Source organism: Colletotrichum fructicola (genome assembly GCF_000319635.2).
Source record: "Colletotrichum fructicola Nara gc5 chromosome Unknown KSG_Nara_v1_contig06, whole genome shotgun sequence".
Classification (NCBI taxonomy): domain Eukaryota; kingdom Fungi; phylum Ascomycota; class Sordariomycetes; order Glomerellales; family Glomerellaceae; genus Colletotrichum; species Colletotrichum fructicola.
In genome coordinates, this window is record NW_027094056.1 from 1,706,416 (window position 1) to 1,728,524 (window position 22,109).

At 54.0% G+C, this 22,109-nt stretch overlaps 7 protein-coding genes across 7 annotated transcripts; 5 read left to right on the plus strand and 2 right to left on the minus strand.

The window, feature by feature from the left end:
* Nucleotides 1-50: 50 nt before the first annotated feature.
* CGGC5_v010769 (putative transcriptional regulatory protein) lies at nucleotides 51-2,727 on the plus strand (the record flags this gene model as incomplete). The annotated part of the gene is made up of 8 exons (XM_032021771.1): nucleotides 51-149; nucleotides 209-232; nucleotides 382-404; nucleotides 458-939; nucleotides 996-1,291; nucleotides 1,340-1,777; nucleotides 1,868-2,118; nucleotides 2,175-2,727. The coding sequence occupies 8 exons, from the start codon at nucleotides 51-53 to the stop codon at nucleotides 2,725-2,727; spliced, it is 2,166 nt and encodes a 721-aa protein (XP_031892765.1).
* Nucleotides 2,728-2,839: 112 nt separating this feature from the next.
* Nucleotides 2,840-3,334, minus strand: CGGC5_v010770 (uncharacterized protein; the record flags this gene model as incomplete). The annotated part of the gene is made up of 1 exon (XM_032021759.2): nucleotides 2,840-3,334. The coding sequence occupies one exon, from the start codon at nucleotides 3,332-3,334 to the stop codon at nucleotides 2,840-2,842; it is 495 nt and encodes a 164-aa protein (XP_031892764.1).
* Nucleotides 3,335-5,375: 2,041 nt separating this feature from the next.
* On the plus strand, nucleotides 5,376-6,018 carry CGGC5_v010771 (uncharacterized protein; the record flags this gene model as incomplete). Its single annotated transcript, XM_032021748.1, has 5 exons — nucleotides 5,376-5,427; nucleotides 5,487-5,533; nucleotides 5,589-5,652; nucleotides 5,709-5,833; nucleotides 5,893-6,018. The coding sequence occupies 5 exons, from the start codon at nucleotides 5,376-5,378 to the stop codon at nucleotides 6,016-6,018; spliced, it is 414 nt and encodes a 137-aa protein (XP_031892763.1).
* Nucleotides 6,019-6,252: 234 nt separating this feature from the next.
* fdh-0 (S-(hydroxymethyl)glutathione dehydrogenase) lies at nucleotides 6,253-7,632 on the minus strand (the record flags this gene model as incomplete). Its single annotated transcript, XM_032021737.1, has 3 exons — nucleotides 6,253-6,289; nucleotides 6,347-7,178; nucleotides 7,239-7,632. The coding sequence occupies 3 exons, from the start codon at nucleotides 7,630-7,632 to the stop codon at nucleotides 6,253-6,255; spliced, it is 1,263 nt and encodes a 420-aa protein (XP_031892762.1).
* A 1,355-nt stretch (nucleotides 7,633-8,987) lies between these two features.
* Nucleotides 8,988-9,833, plus strand: CGGC5_v010773 (uncharacterized protein; the record flags this gene model as incomplete). The annotated part of the gene is made up of 1 exon (XM_032021725.1): nucleotides 8,988-9,833. The coding sequence occupies one exon, from the start codon at nucleotides 8,988-8,990 to the stop codon at nucleotides 9,831-9,833; it is 846 nt and encodes a 281-aa protein (XP_031892769.1).
* A 72-nt stretch (nucleotides 9,834-9,905) lies between these two features.
* Nucleotides 9,906-12,527, plus strand: upf1-1 (Regulator of nonsense transcripts 1; the record flags this gene model as incomplete). Its single annotated transcript, XM_032021714.1, has 1 exon — nucleotides 9,906-12,527. One exon carries the CDS (start codon nucleotides 9,906-9,908, stop codon nucleotides 12,525-12,527), a length of 2,622 nt encoding a protein of 873 aa, XP_031892768.1.
* Nucleotides 12,528-16,342: 3,815 nt separating this feature from the next.
* Nucleotides 16,343-18,907, plus strand: FRE7-2 (Ferric/cupric reductase transmembrane component 7; the record flags this gene model as incomplete). The annotated part of the gene is made up of 1 exon (XM_032021692.1): nucleotides 16,343-18,907. The coding sequence occupies one exon, from the start codon at nucleotides 16,343-16,345 to the stop codon at nucleotides 18,905-18,907; it is 2,565 nt and encodes an 854-aa protein (XP_031892766.1).
* Between the last annotated feature and the right edge of the window lie 3,202 nt (nucleotides 18,908-22,109).

A 22,109-nucleotide genomic window follows, 5' to 3' on the forward strand; every position in this document is an offset into this window, starting at 1 on the left:
GTTGGTCCAATCATTCTCCCAGTTCCAGGGCATTGGGTCTTGCTGAAAGGATGGAAACCGAGCCGGGAACCGGCAGCAGCGCCCATGATCCGATGGATTCTCTCGAGGACCACGAAGACGATGATGAGCTTCCGCTGTCCAAAATCTCTGTAAATTGGCACTGGGTGTTTGGTAGCTGGCGCGCATGATACTGACGTGCCTTGTCCAGTGCGATCGCTGCCGTCGTCGTAAGGTGTGTTCTGCTCGTCGTTTCAGAAGCCGTTCGCTGAACTGACGGCTCAACTGGTGAAATGCAATCGCCGACAACCGTGCTCGTACTGCATCCGCATTGACGTTCCCTGTACCTATCCTGAGAGGCAGAAACCCAAGGAACGGCGACAGCGCGTCTTCATTTCAGAGGTGTAGTAAGTGGTGCAGCATGTTCGCATACCAGCCATGCATCTGATCAATTACCAAGTGAACGAAAAATCGACTATATCGCCAAAAAGCTTGAGGAGTTTGGCCATGCCTTGGGCAATATCGATAGCAACTCCCAGCCCTCCACCTCGTCAACCCTTCCCTATCGCTCTTCGCCAGCAACACCAGCATCTCGCGGTACTCCAGCAGAAACCTTAGCCGCCCCATCACCATCAAGCGGCAACACGAGCAAGATCCTGACACCAAAATTGGAATATGAGGGAGAATCATCTCTTTCGGCGCAAGCCGCTTTCGCTAACAAGTTCCTCCGCGATGCTGTCAGCAGCAAGCCCTCTGCCGACGTGACAGGAGAGATGGCCTCTGTCTTGGATACCCTCAGTCGCACAATTGGGAATCAAAAGCGGGAGCAAGAGCCCGAGTACCTCTATCCTCATGCCAGAACGCTTGAGCCGGGCACCACACTTCGAGACCTGCCCATGCCTCCGGTGGAAACGGCTTTCACCTGCCTCAGAATGGCCAAAGGTATAGAACCTACCGATCGCACTTTGGCATCGCGTTGCGTACTGATTGCCGTACAGAACACCCTCGCGTCAAGTTCTTTTGGAATCACGAAGCAAACTCCGTCTCATCGTTCACCGACTACTTCCTCAAGGTTTATTCCCCAGGGGAGGTGACCCACGCAGACCTCATCATCGTCAACGGAGGCTTGTACTGGCTATTTCTCGAATGCAAAAACGTGATTGCCAATCCGGCTAAGAAGTCGGACTACGCAGAGCAGGCAACTACTTGCCGCGCGAATCTCGAAACCGTACTCTCAAGTCTGCCGTTCCATCTGCCATCAACGATGGACACCACGTGCGCTATGATGTTGGCTGTATGTACTCATGCCCACTGAAAGAACCATTACTGATGACCACGGCAGGCCATGTACTGCCTCGACTCCTGCAAGCCGTCCGCCGCATGGAACTTCATCGCCACTGCATCGCACATGAGCCAGACTCTAGGTATGCACAGCATAGTTGCCATGGCTAACGACGATGCGGAGACCAAACGAGAGAAGCTCAAGCTGTTCTGGATGATCTACATGCATGAGAAGGGTCTCTCCCTTCGACTGGGCCGATCATCTACCATTCGCGACTCTGATGTGACCGTTCCTTCTCTTGCACCAAATCCAAGGGCAGATACGGCCATCTTTGGCCAGCTGCAGAAATGGACAGAACTGGCAAGAATTCAAGGCATGGTCTACGATCAAATCTACAGTCCCGCCGCGTTGATACAACCTCAAGCAGTCAGGACCGCACAGGCACGAAGGCTTGCCTCGGTCCTCGAGGGCTTTACGAGCAAAACATCCCCAGATGAGGTGAGCGGAATCCATTCAGGTTGATACGCCGTCTTTGCCATCGGATGTCTTCCCAGACATTATGTGACACGTAGACTAACTTGGTCTTAGCTGCGCTACATGCAAGCAATGAAGGACGCGGTCGGAGACTTGTTTTTCGAAGCCTTTATTTGCACCACAAGGGTCACGCATCTGTCTTTGTTCTGCCTGATATACCGAGCCATTCCTGCCGAGCCGGGCGAGGGTACCGTCTTTGGTAAGGAGTGCATAGCCAGCGCCCGCCAAGCCCTCGAAGAACACGAAAAATGCATGTCTATTATTCACAAACTTGACGAAGACTTCCTCGAAACATACGTCAACTGGTATGATCAACCCTCATTCTTTGCGCAACCCAACAAGCCCCATCTAATTACTCCAGGGCTCTCCTGCAATCACCATTCGTCCCATTCACAGTCCTCTTCTGCCATGTCATCGAGACATGCAACGAAGCAGACCTCGATCGTCTCGGTGGTCTCATCGGCTCTCTACAGCAGTTGTTGACCGATGACTTCTCGACAGGCGTCAAGAAGGAGATCCGGCTGTTCAAGGTCTTGTACGACGTGGCGTGTAGTTACATCAAGTTGAAGACAAACGATTCGCGACAGGTTGAAGACAACAGCATCGATGGCTGGGGAAGTACTGCGGCGTCTCTGATGATGCCGCCGTCCTTGTCCCAGGCGAATTTGATGCCGACGCCGGACTCGAGCTCGCAGGGGGTGGCACATACGCCATTTTCACAGCTTGGCGACGCCGAAGCCGTGATGGGCGGGGCATTCGGTGATCCGTCTGCGAGCAATGGGTGGGTTCCCGGTAACTCATTTGCGATGCCCGGCGACTTCAGCATGGAGGTTGATCAGCAGAGCACGCAACTTGGCAACTGGCTGTACATGAACAACCAGATGATAAGAGCACTGGAGGACAGTTATTTTTGATGACAAAAGGGAGTTTCATTTTCTTGGCGGTTGCCTGCCTAGAAATGCTTGGATTAATTTCTGCCATTGATGGCATGGTAGCCCACGTTCTCCCCGAAGAAACTGAGATACTCTACTTTGCTCCCTTCATGTCGCAACCCAGAATCTCTCTGCATATCTCTATAGCAAACCTTTTCGCCCTCCATTCTGGAGCCTGGACACTCGGTCCGAATGTCTCCCACGTAATCTCTGTAATTCTCGCCCGACCGTCCTGAGTCGCAATCTGCAGACGAAGCTGTTCTCCGCGGGTGTAACGTCGATACACATGTAACACAATATTCCCCATTTCATCGGGTCCTTCAGCACGGCACATAAAGTCCTCTTCCACCCTCTTAGGATCGTAGTCCTTGAGGAGCTTCTCGACATCTTGGTTGGATAGCTCAACGTGCCATTCTGCAGTCTGGGGGTATGTATGAGAACCGGGAACCCAGGGATAGAAGTAAGCGCGAGAGGTCGTTGAGAAGCGGTTGCGAAGGGGCACAGAGGTTAAGGGGCGGTGGTAAGCGCCGCTGGCAACCGCGGAGCGCTTCATAGCCGGGAGGCTAGAATTGATGATGAGTCTGAACATCGTGTAACTCTGTTCTTCGTTTGGGGTTATTGTCTTATTTCTAAAATAGTAGTTAGGTGAGATCTTGTTTGAGAATGAGAGCATCTTACCTACTTATTTTAACGTTTGTATAATCCTGCTGACTTCTGCAGTACGATTCTTCTGATGATAGCAAAGCGAATGATGATAGAAGTACGAACGTCCAGCACTATTTCTTGCTTTAATATCTTGGTTATAATGAGTAGCAGCGCCTTAATCAGGTGGCCGAAACAAGCTTTTCCGTGGCGGAAGACCTTGCGAAGTCATCTCTGGTACGTCTATCTCGTGTGAGTCACACGCCATCGACCTTAAAGGCAACGAAACCATCGTTAACATGAGGTTGAAAGCCACACGGTGGGCGGCTATTTCACTTCTGATGACAAGACACAGTATGACCCGATCGATGGCTATGTGCTCACAGAGCAGAGCACCGAAATGACATACATTAATGACAAATTGATCGCCCTAATTCACTGCGCCATCCTGTTCAATAATAACGCTTGGCCTGAGGGCTCCACGCGAAGCACTGGCTGAGAAGATCTCCGCATATTGGCCAACCCCTCCAGCAAGGAAAGAACCAACCTGGAACCACCGCAGATAGGCAACCTTCAGCTCAGCGTTGGCTTGTGCCTCTCGAGGCTCTCTCCGGAATCACTGCTGGTAACAATTGCATGAAAAATCCATCCGGAACTTTCTAAGTGTAGCTGTAGATGGAAACCCAGCGGAAGAATACAGTTGCTTTGGGGGACACAGAGCTGATTCGAGACTTGTCAGACCCAGAAGGTGAGTACGCAACACACACCTCACGCCCGCCTTAGAATACTATAGGTATATAGGGAGATTAGGATCCGGACCAGGCATCAGCGGGTGGAGAGGTGGCCGTGCATATGCCGAGTATAGCCCAAATGCTAGCTCAACACATTAATCATACTATCCAACGCTGTGGAACCTCCGGGTTCGAATCTCTTTTCAGTCACCTTTTTTGTTTCACATTTTCATTTTGGTCTCCTTTTCTGGTCTGTCTCTCGATGCACGCGCTACGAACTGGCGGCTGGAGATCTCATGATAGCGCAGGCGCGGGCAAGACTTTTCCTTCTACGCAAGTTGCATCGCTGAGGTTACTGAGATATCAGACGCATGATTGAATTCAATACTCACCCATCGGCTTCTATGCCTCAGTCCGTCGCGACTGCAGTTTACCCTTCTCTTTCTGTCACGTCGTTATTCCCGCCCACGATGTCAGCTGAAGATAGCGTGTCATCCAGGCCTCCGCTCCCGTGGAATAACCGAGCAACCGCGGCGCCGACCATTTTATTCCCCGACCCGGTTCGCGCGAGTGGAGTCCCGTCGCTCTGCGGACGTCAACACGCCGCATAGCGGGGGCGGGGCGCAGAATCAGCCTTTTTGGAATCAATCCTTCTGCAGCGGCGCCACCCGCGCCTTGTAGACAACATGTTCTCTGGAATCAATTCAAATCCTTCAGACACATGCTTAGAAATGCAAACCCCATAAAATTCTGGGAATTGTCACATTTTATGTTTCTCGGCGGTAAAAGCATCCATCACGCCATGCAATTGACAGCCCCAACTTCACCGGTTTATCAAGTAAGCCCCGTATGATGATTCGTAGAGAAGGAGATCAAACAGACCAAACACACACTCTCGTTCGCCAACCGCGGGGTAAACACACACCACACGCACCCCCTCAAAAAAGGGCCCATGCTCACTTACCCAAACTACTTACATCACCTAACCCCGCAGCAGAAAATGTGCACGGCGTAGCGTAGTGGCCAATTCCCATGATAAGACGGGGATCAGCTTCCTTGTTGCCGGCTCCAGCGCTAGCCGAAACTCTCAAACGTGTATATAAATGGGGGATCGGACTTCCTCAACCGCTTGTTCTCCTCCTTCGCTGACAGACCCGGCTCAATCTCACATTCCTTTCACCGTATCATTTGATATTGGACACCGACGACGAGTGAACTGACGGAATACACTTTACGAGAAGGAAAAGGAAAAGGAAAATGGTTCTTAAGGGAAGCTGCATGTGTAAGGCGGTGAAGTACGAGAGTAGTGGTGAGTCCGGGACCTCGAGGCTTCCCACGGGCGAACGGATCGACTGATGCAGTCTGCAGAAGAGCCACAGGTGACGGCCCTGTGCCACTGTGTTGATTGCCAGAAGGTGAGTCCTCATCGTCGCGACGCGGGTCTTTTCAGAGTGCTGATTTATGTCACAGTGGAGCGGTTCCGCCTTCACCTCCAACGCCGTCGTCCCTCGCACCGCTTTCAAGGTCACCCAGGGTACGTGAGCTCCCGCACCATGATGATGCTGCGGCGGGAACTGACATCATCCACAGGCGAGCCCAAGTACTACGATATTACCGGCGACTCGGGCAAGAAGAACAGGCACTTCTTCTGCTCCGGCTGCGGCTCCAGTTTGTACACCGAGCTCGATCTCATGCCGGACGTCACCTGCATCAAGGTAAGGGATCCTCTGCAACGTACGATGTATAAGTTCACGTTGCTGATCTGTCATCAAAGGCTGGCGGACTGGACGACGGAAAGGCGAGTCTCGAGGGAAAGCCTGCTGTCGAGTTTTACTGCAAGGACCGCGTGTCGTACCTGACGGGCGTCAACGGCGCCGACCAGAAGCCTGCGTTTTCTTAAGGGGCTAGGAATCTATTGATGAGATGTATGAAGACTATGAAAATAAAGAAAATGAGGTTGCCATCACACGTGGTTTCTAGTCCGTTCGAGTGATGTCGATCCAAGTCCGGTGAACTCCCCCACCCGTTCACACTGCCAAAAGCTACCTAGAAAGAGTAACCAGTTCGTTGAAATGTCAGAGTGACAAGGAAAAGCCTACATGCGCCGACATGGGTTCGTCCAGTATGCAGAAACTCAATGGAGTCTCACTCTCTTGGTCTTGCCAGAAATTCTGCTCGGCAGTCAGCATCCGTCCCCAAACACCACAGAAAAGGGAGCAAGTACATACCTATGGTCAGCACCATTGACCACGACCCCGTTGCTCTGCTGCTCAGCCTCCCAGACGAAATCATCTCTACCCTCTTTACCAGGGCCTCGGAGAAGCACTTTGGTCTCGAGCTTCTTATCAAACCGGCTGTACATCTTGGGCGCCTCGTCAATATCCACCTCGCTCGTAACCACAAACCCCGGCCTCGCCCTGCCATTCTCAATCAGCCTCACCAACGCCGGCACCGTCTCCAACAACTCCACAATACCGAGCTTGATCGTAATACTCTTGAACCACGCATCCGCAAATGGGAACTTCAGCTCGGGGCGCATCTCATCCGCCTTCGGCGCGCCCGCGCTCTTCTCCAGCGACGCGTACACCCCCGGCACGCCAATGCCGCCCCCGAAGCTCGTGACTTTCACGGCCTCGCGCAGCACGTAGTCCTGCTGCGGCTTCAGCTCGGCGTTGACGGCGGCCATCTGCCCGCAGCAGTCGACGGCGCGGTTGACGCCGCCGGGCTGCAGCGCGAGGATCTGCTCGGACCCGGTGGCGCCGCCGCGCGCGAAGTTGATGGGCACGGCGCCGATGCCGGCGGCCTTGGCGAGCCGCTGCGGGACGTGGTCGACGACGTAGACGAGGGCGGCGCCGCGGATGATGGCGGAGTAGGCGCACATGAGGCCGACGGGGCCGGCGCCGAAGACGGCGACGGTGTCGCCTGGTTGGAAGCCCGACCAGGTGAGGCCTTCCCAGGCGGTGGGGAAGATGTCGCCGATGAAGAGCCATTCCTTGTCCGGGAGGCGCTTGGGGATTTTGAAGAGGGAGGAGTCGGCGTGCGGGACGCGGACGTACTCGGCTGGGATGGGTGTCAGTATTACTTGAAAGAAAAGGGGTTGAAGTGGAGGATGAGACTTACTCTGCAGACCTCCTATACCGCCAAAGTCTTGACCGAAACCATAGGTGACGAGCTCGAGCTGTAGGTGGTTCTGGGTCTGGACGTACCCGTCCTGAGGGAAGCCGACGACGACACGGTCGCCTACCTTGAAGCTGTCGACGGCATCGCCGACTTCCTCGACGATGCCCATAGCCTCGTGGCCCATGGCGAAGGGCACTTCATGGCTGCCAAAGAAGCCATGGTAGGTATGCAGGTCGCTGCCGCAGATGGCGGAGGTGGTGATGCGGATGATGGCGTCCTCCGGCTCGGTGATGCGCGGGACTGGGATGTCGTGCTTGACGGCCATCTCGTAGGGCTTGCCTTCCCAGACGACGCCCTTCATCGTCTTGGGGCGAGGAGAGTTGTATGCTGTCATTTTGAGCAGATGCTTCGATGAAAAGATGGAAGATAGATATTCCAATCGTATGTCCAAGAGAAAATAGCATTCATCATGAACTTGAGCGTCGTTCTTATAGATGTGCCAAGAGCTTCAGGCAACTCAAGGATTCTCACATGAATCCAACCAAAACTGGTATTCGTCACCGAAAGAGGTCACGTCTGACATAAATGGTGGCTTATCCATGAGAAATTGTCACTTGACAGCCATAAGAACTTCCCTTTTGCCATGTTCTGCCCAGATTGGGACGGAGTAGGCAACGTAACTCAGCCTCGGGTAAGGAATGCGACCCTGCTTAGCAGCCCTCCAATGGAGGCTTAGAGGCGGGATGATGGAAGACAGAGCCGGTTCCAATCATGAAGGGAGGTCAGACGACCTAGTCGTGGGGGGGTGTTCGCTCCTTGCAAGGCTGACGTTGACGAGGGTGGTGAAGTAAGCTTACAATGGCACCATGCAAGGGCATCCGACGGGCATTCCGCGCTGCAGGTGACTTGCATAGCCGGAAAGAACTTTGGACTTACGTTCTCCAGTAATGAATGGGCAGGTCCCGAATGGAAGGTACTCCAATACTGAAGGCACCGGCATACCTCTTTTATTACCATGAGTTTCTTTAGGGGGTTGCATGAAGAGATCCTGCATGTCTTGCCTTGCTTGAAGTTTGGGAGTACACGACAAGGGAAATGTTTGACCGCACTACAAGGTCAGACGACAACTCAATGAAAAGGTCTACAGGAAAGACACCTGATCTGGCGACATTTGATTGACATTCGAGAAAACCATCACCTTTCCTCTCGGGCTAATGAGTTCCCTTAGGGTTAGGCTTAACCTGGCTCGATGGAGAGGGAGTCCCTGCAAAAAGACCTTTTCTTTCCTGCTACTCTCTGAAAGGTTCCTTCTTTCTTTTCACCTACCTAGGTACCGTGGGGGGAGGATACGCCACCTCGCAGCTACCTATCTTGCAACTACTTCACTTCGCAACTCCGTCGCGATTAGCTCATTGCCGCCTGCTGCAGCAGTTCCTTCCTAAACACCTTTCTCTCGCCCCTACCGCCATCACCGTTGTTGTCTCCACCACCGCTTGCTGGGATCCTGGGCGCAGCGAGTCAGCAACGAGGACTTCTTCTTCTGCAGCATCGATCATCAGCCTCCTAGGCGAAGATATTTCTTGCCTGCGTCCTTCAGCTTTTCTTCTCTCTCCTGTCGCTTGCCGCCACCGTCACCGTCTCTGCTATCGTCGTCGTCGTCTTCTTCTTCTTCTCTTCTGCCGTCGTTGTCGTCGTCTCTGCTATCGCCCGCCGTCCTCTTTTCTGTCGTTCCTCTCGGCAAGGCACACCATGTCTAGGTTCTTCGAGTACGATGAGGAGCCGACTGGCTTTCCCATCCAGCAAGAGAAGAGACATGGTCCTCTCTTCGACGCATATCGACGACGCGAAGTACCTTGCGTCATCTGCGTGGGAAGCTCTCTGCTCCTGGCGTACAGCAAGGAATGCTGGGACAGCGTCGGTCTGAACCAGGCGGGTGGTCTTGTAACGGACTTCACCTTCGTATACGGCGCATACATCACACCGGAGCTTCGAATCACCATCACTGCCGTGGAGAATCGCGGAACGATCACGCCCTCTCAGAAGGTCGCCCGAATCACCATACCTGTCACAGCCATGGCAGGCAATCCCCGCTGCGGCCAAGAGGACTGGTTTGGCACTGCTGCTTTTCATCTCTCTCTCCCAGTAGACCTCGGCAAGGTTATTTTATCAGAGACTGCTGCCAGCGAGGCCACTCGAATTTCGGAGCTCAGTATCTTTCGACAAGGCGGCAGAGACAGAATCAACATCTACATGCCCGAGGCTATGTACTGCACCGCTCGAGAGTACGTTGAGATCATGTCGCAGCACTACTCGACTCCTCAAAGCTGTGAGACGGTTGACCAAGGCCTCGACTGTCTCTTCAAGACATCAAAGTCATCGCTGGAGAACCTTCACGAAAGTGGAAAGCTCAACGACGACTTCTCCCGGCCCCAGCATCCCATCCCTGCCACATTCGTTTTCCCCGACAATAGAAGCCACGTCCTGCGCCTTCAGGCCTCGTCCAGGGAGGAGGCTCTTTGCCAGAAAGAGCAGGCCAACCCTTTCCGCACTACCGACCTCCCGTGCGCCCTGCTTCCAGACAACTCGTCCGCCTAGGAGAGGAACGAGCAAGAGAAGTATGGCTTTGTGCCCGATGGTACTATTCAGAAGTACCTGGCTGTGATCCCGATGTCGCCCGAAACCGCTGCGGCCCTGCCGAAGATTGGAGATGAGTGCAGGATCACCTTTGGGAAGAGCGTACAGACACGCATCCGCGCCATGGGCTCCGTGGATAGCAACGACTCGGTGGCTATATGCAAACATATCGTTGGGGGCTACCGTCGAGCTCAGTCCGAATCTGGAACAGGCCTCGTCGACGTTGGCCAGCAAGATGTGGTCAATTCCGACATCTTCCAAGCCGTTCTCGAGACTGTTCTGCCTGGAGATGCCGACGCCCAGTTAACTCAATACGCCAAGGACATTGTATCGGCCAGTGCGTCACACGACAACCAGGCGTTCGTTACGGACTTGGTGGCAAGGCTCAAATACATGCGGCTCCGTCTGCCGAGCGAAGTCGAGCTCAGTGGTAGCAGCTCGTCTTCCTGGCAGGCGATGAGAACCACGCCGCCGGAGAGATCTTCATACCAGAACGCCTACTTTGTGGTTTGGGTCCCTCAGCAGAATGATATTGAGCCTGGAAGGCGCCCAATTCCGGTTAAGGTCATCTTCCCATGGGCGACGACGACGACAACAACGACGACGACGGCGACGACGACGACGACGGACGACAAGGCCGAGGAGCAATCCATCGAGGACCCAAGGATGGAGCACAGAGTTCTTGGTATCGTCGTCGACGAGTTCGATGCCACAGCCCACATGGAGACGAAGGCAGTGTCGGCAATGGCGACCGCTAGAAAAGGCAGCAATCTTGAAGTCCGGTGGTCTTACGCTCTGCAGTTCAACCCAGCTGTTTTGCCGCAATATCATCCCATGAAATGCGTCAACTTCCACGAACACTTCCCCGAACTCAGGAATCTTCGCTTTCCAGATGACGAAAAGCCGCAACGCGAGCTTTTGAGTCGTCTCCGGAACGTCCCTGGAGGCATCGCCATGTACACAGGGGGTCCCGGGTCAGGCAAGACTACTTTCGCCGCCCTCATCGCTGCTGCAGTTACCAAAGGCCCTTCACGAGAACGGGTGGTATGGACGGTACATAGCAACGAGCTTTGCGACGATGCTGTTCGCTTCTTGAAGGAAAAGTGCGGAAAGGATGTGCGCGTTGGTCGCCTACCCTACTACCGCAGTATGGTTGATGCACTCGGAGACCATCGCCTTGCTAGAGATGGCAACACGGTCACATCTACAACTCACTGGGGAAATGATGTCTCCAATCACATCAACTCTTTTCTTTCTCATGCAAGCGACACCAAAGGCGACCTCGACATGATCCGCTCTCCCGACTCAGTCGCAGCCAAGGCTATCAACCTAGCCACGCAGCACCCCGATAAGTTCCCCGATTTCTGGAGGGAGATGCCAGGTAATGTTGACTGGCAAAAGGCCTGTCGCCAGATTATCGTCACGGCCATCGACAGCTTCGATGTCCTCGTCGGAACGCCCTTCGCCATGGGACAGCTGAAGGACACCGCTCAGGTAGTACTTCCCAAACGCCAAGCTGTCGAATGGAAACCTGCCCTCGCCATCATTGACGAAGCCGGCCGTATCCCAGAAAGCCAGTGGTGGATTCCTCTGGTATCATTCCCCGATGCCTTGGTACTGACCATGGGCGACACCGCCCAGTTCAAGCCCTTGTCTATCAGTACGAACACAGCTTTTGAGCATGCCAGAGGTCGCACGGAATGGCTGTGCGTCTTTGGACAACAGCGCAGCCTGTCGATCTTGAAGCGGGCAGAGATGTGCGGGCAGGTTCTTGCTCATCTTTCCAATAATCGCAGGAACCGCGGCGACATTGCTGTGTGGGCGAACAACAACATCTACCCCGGCAAGATGCACATCGTCTACCCTCTCTCAATCGACCCGAAGGCGCAGATCTACCAGCGTTTTATGCGCTGGATGATGGACCCGAGCCCCAACATGGGATTCTCGAACACTTTGGTGTATGACATCCGCAGCACCCTGTCTATCAAGCACGGTACAGGCTACATCAATATTGGCAATCGCAATTGCGCCCTCTGGATTGCCTACAACGCATTTCAGTACGGCCTGCCAAACCTCCGCACCACAGGAAAACTCGCCGAGATTATGATCCTTACGCCCTACTCAGCTCAGCTCCACGCCTATCGCGATGAGATAGCCAGAATGACATCCTCGGGGATCATCAAGAGCAAGATCACAGTTCGAACTATCGACAACTCGATGAGTGCCGAGGCAGATCTCGTCATCTTCGACTCTGTCCGCGCCAAAGACATCTCAGGCTTTCTCAACGATCGGAATCGCATGGCAGTGGCATCGACCCGTGCTCGCGGCGGAGCCATAATGCTTGCTAATATGGAGGCTCTGGACAGGGAGAAGAGCAGAACCGAGGGCGATGGCACGTTCAACCTGTACGCGAACTTTCACCGGGACCGAAACCTCTCAGTCCTGACCAATAAACCGTGGGGGAAAATCTGCAGGCGCTGCAACAGGCCTTGCCAGGAGAGTGGGCACATTTGTGCTATCAGAGACCGTCGCTGCCGCTTTTGCAAGAGCGATCAGCATCATGAGCGCTTCTGCTCGCGAGGAAAGCCCGCTCGTGACTATTACTATGATGGCATGCACCCGAAGGGAAAGGAGCCTGACAGGAGATTGTTGTGATGGCCTGGGGGTTTCGGAGGAGCTCTGTACAAGGCCCGTGGAGCTTGGATCTGTAGAGTAATCAAGGAGATGTTTCCGCGTCCGACGTGGTCAGGAGGTAATGCCATAGAATGATATAAAGCAAAACGAGGATGGGCTTGAGCGACTACTTTCCCTGCCGTCGTCGTCCACCATCGTCGTCTACCGTCTTAGTCCACCGTCGTCTTCGTCTACTGCTGTCATCCTTGAACGCAGTCTAATCCAAGTGTACCTTGCAGCCGTGCAGACACAGAGAATTCACGCGTTCTTTGCCATTTGCACTTTTTCGAAGTTAAAAGGATCATTATGCTTCTTAAACATGTCAAATTTAGACATGCACCTGCCTGTCAGACTTGCTGTTTCATCATTGATGGAGTACATTCAATGTCATTGTTTATTCCCAGGCGTTTTGGCTATTCTTGGGCGTAGTGCTGACGGTTGCAGGTCGGCGATGCTACCTCCAAGTCCTCCGCATACTCGACCCAGATCCCACACCGCTGGGTCGTACGGGGGTGGCATCGACAGTGAGACACATCTTTTGCAGTCGAAGGGAGAAGTCCCGCGACCTTGAGGTGGCGCACCGTTGGGAGATGGCAAGTTACGCAACGGCAAGGTGAGGTAAGGTAAGGTACACGCGCAGCTCGTACGATGCCATCGAGCAGAGGGCAGATATGCAAGTGCCCGACTCTTGGGAAAAGAGCGATGGCTGGGCCGCGAGACATGCGCGGGTGAGCAAGCAGAGGTAAAACCCCGCAAGGATTGATGGACATGGACATGCGGGCGGTGGCCGGGATGGGGCCTGGGGGCTGCGCATCACACCGGGCCAGGACCGGGACGGGCGGGACACGACGGGTTCAAGCAAGGGACAGGGGGGTTGTTGAATGTTTGCTAGCCGGCGGCAGCGGTTGTGGAAGCCACCTACCGTGTTGGGCGAGTTGTTTGCTACGCTTTTGCAGATTGATTTCCAAGGCAGAGATGGTCTTGGCGGTTGGTGACGAGAAATCGCGGACTGCATTGCATTGACTTGCGATGATGGGTGCATGGATTGTTGATTTGACCGTATGATTTGAGAGCGATTTTGCGGGCGAAATCGTGCCCTGGGTAGATGTTGGTGGACGAGTCTTTGCAAACGACAGGGATCCGAGAGATTCATCACATCTCGAGAAGATGCCATTGGCGGCGGCAACCGGGGAGCGCTGGGCGGCGGGGTTCGATGTCTGGCTCTGTTCACCTCTTTGGGAGGGCTTGATGGCTCGGCTTCCGGATCTGGATGGGAGGGAGATGTCCCACTCGCTGGTTACTTGGGTGCGTGTTGGGATGTTCCGATGGGCAAACGACGCTATCGATGTCTGGATGTCGCTCATGATCTTTGGGGTGGGCACCGGCGGCGCCAGGAGTAGCCGCGCAGCCGCGGAGCTGAGGGGCTTTCGATTTTGAAAGATTTTCCTCTCTTGTAAGTCGTTGTTGGCGGGGAAGCAGCAGGGGATTCCGTGTCGATGGACAGTTTGTGGGCGGCTGCGATGGCCTCCTTTGCGCATTTGTTCCATCAATGTCGAATACTGTCGACACATCGTCAGTGGTGGCGTTGACGCCTCCGACGCCGTCTTCTAGAAGCCCGTTAGAAACAGCGAAAGACACATGTTTGGCGTCAGCAATGATTCACCGGATGAACGTGGAACAAACCTAACCGAGTGTGCAAGCGAACATGATTCCCCTCAATGTTCCGCATACACATCTCGACATTGGGGTCTGCTCACGGGTCGCAGGTCCGGCCTGGTGGAGGCATGAGGTGCAGTGCAGCAGTCAGGTACCGGCCAGTGGGAGAATTGGATCCGGAGGCGTGAAGCCAGATCAGGCGGCCCCTCAAAAGCCCTCGGAGGACTTCGCATGAGATAGCGAATGAGATCAGGCGAGATGAGGAGATGGAGGGCCAAGATGGCCGAGATGGATGGAGGTGACAGCTGAGGAACACTGCGAAAGCTGCGAAGCCGTTTTGGTGGCGGGAGCTTGGGCCGGGAAGGGCAAGCAAGGCAAGCTTTAGTGGATAGAACTCCCAGGTGCGGGCGGCCGGGCCCTGCTCTAGCGCAGCGTCCAGGGTGCACAGACACTGAATAAGCAGGGACCACAGCCAATCAGCAACTTGACATTGCCGCCCGTCAGGGAGCAGGGGACGGGGGAAGGGACCCCACTGGTGCTCTTTCCACCTCGATCCTGCGAATCACATCTGGCAGCCAGCACTTTCCCGCCTGTTGTCGACCCTTTTCTGCCAACTGCACATTGTCCACATTGCCCGTCACAAAGCCTTCGTCCGCCGTCATTCGACCGCCATCCAAGAAAATCGGCCTTTTGCAATATGCGGCCGTCCACCATGTGTGCTGGGTCGCGCATCTTCTGCAGGGCCTCGCCTCGCAGTACGGTGCTGTCCACTGCCCGCTGTTGGTCAATTCCGTTCCGATGTCTCCATTAGCGGTCTGCTTGATGGGCCGCTCCCTCTGCGAGAGAGGTGTCCTCCACGACGCCCACGTTTTCCCACTGGCCACTGGCCCAGAAGGATGGAAGAGGGAACCGACAGTTCGTGTCATGTCCTCGCGTGACTGAAGCGACAAACTAGCGTCGAGGAAAGGAGAGGACCACTGCTGTCGTCAGCACCGTTGAGCCACGAACGACCACGTACAAGTCACTGCCATTGTTCGACGTTGCCCCGATCACCAACTCCGGATACACAAAAGTCGTCAGCGGTTTCCCCGCTTCCAGTTGGCTATTCGGCTGCCTAATGGAGACCAACCGGCATACGACGTCCTCGCAGAAGACCGACTGCCAGTGACGAGGGCCAGAGCCAGCCGCCGTCAGCGATTGCTACCACGGAAATCTTATCTTCGGCTGATCACACCTATGGCGCAAGAACCAACGCCCTCCCGCAGTCGTACCCCGGTCCACATCTTCAATAGTCTCCCTCTGCCGAGCAGACGGCCGTACCATCGTACCTCGACGCACACCTAGCCAAGAGCTTGCAGCTTGCAGTCTGTTCACCTGCATCGCATCCACCCTTCTAGCGCCCACGTCCGGCCTGCATTGTGTGACATCCAGCGGCGGGGAACGACCACAATCGCGACCAGCCAATATTAAAGTACGGTCAGCCGCTGGGCCCGGTACCATTCACATTTCACCACCGGAGCCAACGAAGCCATCGAACCCTCTTCTGGCCGTTGATTGAACGACCACACCCAGGCCGCATCCTCTCGACCCCTCCACATGGCAATTTCGCCGCCTTATCATCCATCGTATACACCACAGATGCCACCACACTCTGATTAGTTGCGCTTCGAGGCCTGCCAGTCACCAACGTGACAGTCCTGTCGACAACTGCCCTCATCACGCCGCCCTCCGTCAGTATCAAGCCACTAGGGACTCTCCACCTCGGAGCGCCTCCGATCTCACATCCATATATCCCCTGTGGGCTCCCGAACTTGCGGATCGGTTCCTCTTTCCCGCGTTTTTGCCCCGTCCCTCGTTTCGTCGTCTCTGTCGCCTCTCTGTTCCTTGCTTCTACTCGGAGGGATCTGGCATTCCTCGGTCAGCAGCAGCCCCAACGTCACCTGAACACACACGGCACATGGATTAGAACCATCGCGGCTTGGAACAACTCTAAGACAGCCACTACTCGACGACCTCTCCAACTCGCCCCGAAATCCTTAGAGTAGCATCGAATCACCCGCGCCGCATGTCGACGAGAACCTCCGTGTTCTGCGCTTAGCCGCCCTCCCGTTGCTTCGTTCAAGCGTCGTCGCTTCGCTGCAATGGCTTCCCATTTTCGCAGCGTGGCTAACGCCGCCACGGATGAGGCGACACGACTCGTCAAGCGCATCGCAATCACACTCACACCCGACAGCCCACCCGGTCTCATTGAGGCCCTCACGGTAGACCCTTGGATCAAGTCTGGAAAGTATGGATTGGGGTGGACCTACTTTGCGCTGGCCCTCATGGGCACAGTCCTATTCATGCGGTTCTGGCACTTCTGGCAAGACAAGATCCGCCAAGCCATCTACAAACAGGAGGTGGAGCAGCACTATGCCGACCTTTACAGTACCGATCCCGAATACGCCCACGCATTGAGAACCGGACAGACACAGCACTTCTTCCCCGAAGGAGAAGGTCTTGGGGAGAAGCAGTTCAAGCCAAAGGCTCACTTCTCCTCCGTCGGATTCGTCAACGATACCCTGGCCCTGTTCCGCTGGGTCTTCTACCGACCCATTCCCGACTTCGTATGGGGCAGCCACCGATTCACCTTTTCCTCGCTCGCCGTCTTGACCTGCGGCTTCATTGCTCTGGCCTTTGTGACACTCTACTGTTTCCTCCAACAGCCACTCTACTGGCAAAGTATCCAATTCGGCTCACCTCCCGTCGCCATTCGTGCCGGCATGATCGCCGTGGCCCTGACTCCTTGGATCGTCGTGACGAGCATGAAAGCCAACATCATGTCGATGCTCATTGGCATTGGACCTGAGCGCCTCAATGTCTTCCACCGCTGGGCCGGATATCTCTGCCTGTTTCTTTCGCTGGTGCACACCGTCCCGTTCTACATCCAACCGGTGTGGGATGATGGCGGTATGGAGGTCTTCTCGCGGCTGTTCGCCGGCGGTAGCGGTGTCATCTACGGCACGGGTATTGCGTGCCTGGTTCCTCTGGTTTGGCTATGCGTTGCATCCCTTCCCTTCATTCGACGCATGGCCTACGAAGTTTTCGTCATGCTTCACGTACCCGTGGGTATGGTGTACGTTGGGCTTTTGTTCTGGCACACCAAGAACTTCCTTGCCTCGTGGGACTACCTCTGGGCAACCATTGCCATTTGGGCGTTCTGCTACTTCCTGCGCCTCTTCAACCTGAACTGGACCAAGCCATGGAGGCTGAGTTTCATGGTGGGTGACGAAGCTGCCATCACTCTCCTTGCTGAGAACGCGATCAAGATCACCATTCCCACCCAAATGCGGTGGAAGCCTGGCCAGTACGTCTACCTGCGCATGCCGGGCATCTCATTCTTCGATAACCACCCCTTCACCATCGCTTCGCTATGCAGCGATGACTTCCCCTCCGAATACGGCGAGCAGTACCGCGACTGCATGCTGGTCTTCAAGCCCTATGGTGGTTTCACCCGAAAGGTCCTCGACACAGCCATCGAAAAGGGCCCCTTCCACACATATCGAGCATTCCTGGACGGTCCTTACGGAGGCATGCGAAGGGATCTCGCTGCCTTTGACACTTGCATTCTCATCGCGGGCGGCAGCGGCATCACGGCATTGATGTCTCAATTGCTGAACCTCATCAAGCGAATGCGCGATGGCAAGGCGATCACGAAAAAGGTGGTGGTTGTATGGGCTCTGAAGAGACTCGAGGCAATGGACTGGTTCCGCGAGGAGTTGCGGATCTGTCGTGAAGCCGCACCTCCTGAAAGTGTCACCTGCAAGTTCTTTGTCACATCGGCGGTGCGCAACCGAGGCATGATGATAGATGCAGGTGACCGTGGTGCACCTCGAGCTCTAAGCCACCTGTTCCACGACAAACTTGACGGGTTTGTCGCGGGCATCGCATCGAAGCGCAACTCGGCGCTCATTCAGTCCGTCGCACAAGGCGACCCACAACGGGAGCAAGAGCTTCGCGACGAGCAAGAGGACAGGATTACCGCCCTGCCTCAACAGAAATACCTCCAGCCTCACCAATATCCCCCTCCACCACCTGGACCTCCGCCATCAAACCGCTTCTCTCCACAAGAAGAGTCGCTTCGCAGACTTGAGGGTCGCGATTACGATGGAGAGCATGATCCAGATGCCAAGAGAGAAGACGGCGAGTTCCATTTCCCTCGTGTCAGCATGAAGGGTGATCAGCCACACTTCAACTACGCGCCGCCATCACCGCGGAAGGTGCCCGACCCCAACCCGGAAGAGACCGAAGCCCCGATTCGACCACCGGAGCTGGCCCACCTCCGAACCATGAACCTTCCCAACCAAAACCAAACCCGACCCACTAGCACCTTCGGCCCGCCGTCCGGCTTCGACTTTGGTTTCCCTGAAACACCGACTGAGTTCCAAAAGAACCTGATGCGCTTTGCCTTCCCAATTCCGCATCAGATAGATGGCGGCTGGAGCGTCGAATACGGGCGTCCCGATCTCGGCTACATGCTCAAGGAGTGGGCGACTGGTGGCGCTGATGGCAGAGGCATCCTCGGCAGAAGGACAGCAGTCTTTGTCTGCGGGCCACCGGCCATGAGAGTTGGTGTCGCAAACACTGTCGCCAGGTTACAGGCGGCGATCTGGGGTGACGATATGCTTGAGGAGATTTACTTACATACTGAGAACTATGCCCTATGAGCCGGGCTTGATGATGGCTCTGTATTTGTACTGATGGATGACGATCTTGGATGGAAAATACCTGGCGTTCGATACCACGGGATGATGATGTATACCTACCTAATCGCGGCATGTCCGCTGCTGATGACACTTACACTTAATACATGAGATGAACAAAACGCTTTGCACATGTTGAAGCTGTCTTGGAAAGATCTGAATTGTCAAAGTCATCACGTAACTTGCACACGTGACGTCGTGCGCGCCCTGAAAGGTAATAAATATGTATCGTGGCCCCCTAACGACGAGGACTTTCCACGACGAGAATCCATTCATTCTTGGCCTGTGACGCCCGAACCTGCGACATCGCTTATATGTTAACATACCATGATTGTCCGTTGTCTGATGCGGTGTCAACGTGATAGCTTGCTATATTTGCACTCACATGCGTATTCTGACATGATACACTAAGATCAGAGAGGGGTAGCGCCGATTTAGGAGAGGCAGGTAAGGATTTGCTTGGCGAGGCACTCTTTTCAGGAGGTGGTTTGGATTGAGGTAGTTGGGCACGAATATATGGTATCTCGAGCTTCAACCCCGAAGATTGCTATGTATCATTGGCTGCCTTGTTCATCATTGGCTGCCTTGTTTGGCTTTAGGACGTGACTGATGGTGCCTTTCTATAGGTGATTTGTGTGGGCTTTCCCTGGCTCTTGGACTGGAGGTGGTGTTGAGTTATGGTATATAAGCTCGACTCAGAGGTGCGGCGAAATGTTCTGGCTGATAAGCGCAGTCTTGTCATTCATCCCTCCCTTTGCCTCCAGCAAAATGTGGTGGTTTTCTTAGCCCTGGAGACGTACTTACCCGTTCTAAGTTCACGCTGACGCTGAACGTGACCAGATGGGAGATTCGTAGGAGACGTCAATAGGATTTCGATAGTATGCGTCGCTTTTCTCGGCTGTTTGGTTGGATCTGAATACTTGGGAACGGGAGACATGTGTGACAGTGTCGAGTAGTGGTGAAGTAGAGTGAGGTCTATTCGCTATCGTCATGCGGGCTATGGTACATTGGTGGGTGGTACTCAGGTTGCAAGTCGCCGCGCAATTCTGCTGCTTATCAGATGCTCACCTGTCACTCTCGAATTCAAGTACTTCTATCACGAGGCCAGATATATTGCTACTTCCGGAAAGGAGCTCTCGGGTTGTGACGTATGTTGAGACACTCATAAGGGCGAATGGATTGTCATTCACTATAGCTCCCACTACCTGTGGAAACTGACTCCCGTATATACGATGGTCCCAGGAGTGTACTGGAAGGGTTCGACGCAAATGGGTTTTTCGTGCAAGTTTTCGGTTCTCTAGTCTACTAACCTTCCTGTGAGCTAAACTTCCTGTGACCCAACGCATGTCGTGGAAGTGAGCACCGGAAGCATGTGGGAATCGCTGATTGTTTGCTGGTGTCCGTCAATGTTCTTCGTAGGGTAGCTCTAGAATGAATAGAATAATAATCAACCGCCAGAAGAGGGTCGCCTCAGCTGAGGCTGCGGTGTCCAGTCTGGCAGAAACGGCACGGGACATCAGCAACTGTTCAATCCCAACTGCTGTAAACACAGCCACCTGAGTCTTTCCATTCAGGGGTTCAGTTAACTACTACTATAGTATTGTCTGCGTTAAGTTTCAATAGTCAGGTATTGGAGGTATTTATAACCAATTCGGTTAGTGTCAGGGATGGTTCGTGAAGGTTACGGTATCGCTGCGAATTTCCATCCTTGGTCGTGAGGACAATGTCTGACGACGTGAGTCTGGTAAATACGTCTTGAGCAATGTCATACATATTTTTGCTATCCGCAAAATGTCAATCTTTAAAAACACTGTCTGTTCTAGTAAGACGGCTTCGGTAGGACAATCTTGTGGTATGAAAGATGTCGTGACACATGATAGAGCGATTCTCTCCGGAGCCGCATGGTAAGGATTGAAACTTCTGGTCGTCTCTGTCGTTGTGTCATTATTCAGGTATTCTGTGGGAAAGCCAATAAGTACATCCACTGAAGGTCAACCAGGTCCAGCTCAGCGCAATTATCGTACGGAAGCTTCTATTGTATCTGTCGAAGTCGACATCGCCCGTCAGATCATGATCTTCTCAGTGACGATAGCACTGGCAGATTATTGATTTCAAATTCCGGTCGACTCAACCTTAAATAGGTACCCGTCGAAGAATTGGGAGACTCAGACATATCTGTTTCAACTCGCGACAAGTGTATCTCTCCATCCTGAGGGTGATGGGGAAGTGTTTTCAATGCCATGAGAAAAGAAACTCGGAGAGATTTCTCTTATAAGTTTGCCCTAAGTTGGATGTTTTGTTCGGCAAAATATGCTCCCATGGAGTAACTTTCTCACTTCGTTGTCGGAGGGTCCTCAGGTGGAGACAGATTCTCGCGGACTTCTTCGAGCGGCCTTATGGGCTCACTGTCGGCGGCGCCAGCTCACTGGCTGGTTTCCTTCGTTGTGTCCCACGTATTTCTGACTGAATGAGGATTTTGGCTGTCCGGACGGTCTCTCCGCCCAAATTGCAAAACTCTTTGACATATAGGCAATATGTCAGTTTTTGGTTTCCTTCATCATATTGAATTGTTCGCAGGCTAAGCAAAAACTTGCTCTTAGTCCCGATTCACGAGACTGCGTCAAGCCAGCCATACCAATCCGCTGTCGTCAGGCTGCGTTCTCGCAGCGCGATCATGACATTCTCGGTTAGCAAATTAGTGTAAGACATCAGCAGACAAACAGTTCAGAGCGTCGATCATTAATGCGCGGCGCAAGGATTCCTGCTGTTACAGAGATCCAGGCTTCGGCTGCCTCCGGAGGCATATCTGTGTCAAGCTCAGGAGAGTCAGGTCGCAAGCAAGCTCTACCGAAGGTCAGCTGTGTCTCCTCTTGTACCATGGGACAAATCTGGATATCCTGAACAATAAAGAGGATGGCCTGGCACAAGACAGCGAAGGTGAAGGAGGGAGAGAACACAGAGTTTGAGAATACAATGGAGGAAATGACCAAATGCTAAAGCAGGGTTCCTGGAGCATGAAATTACAGTACTTTTAGACATCCTCAACAGAGTATAGCTAAACAGTAGCTATCATTCCTGATGCACTTTCCTTTCCCCCCAGTCGTAATCTGGTGCTCGTCTCTTATTGAGACATGCCCCAACCCATAACATCCCGATCATACTCAGA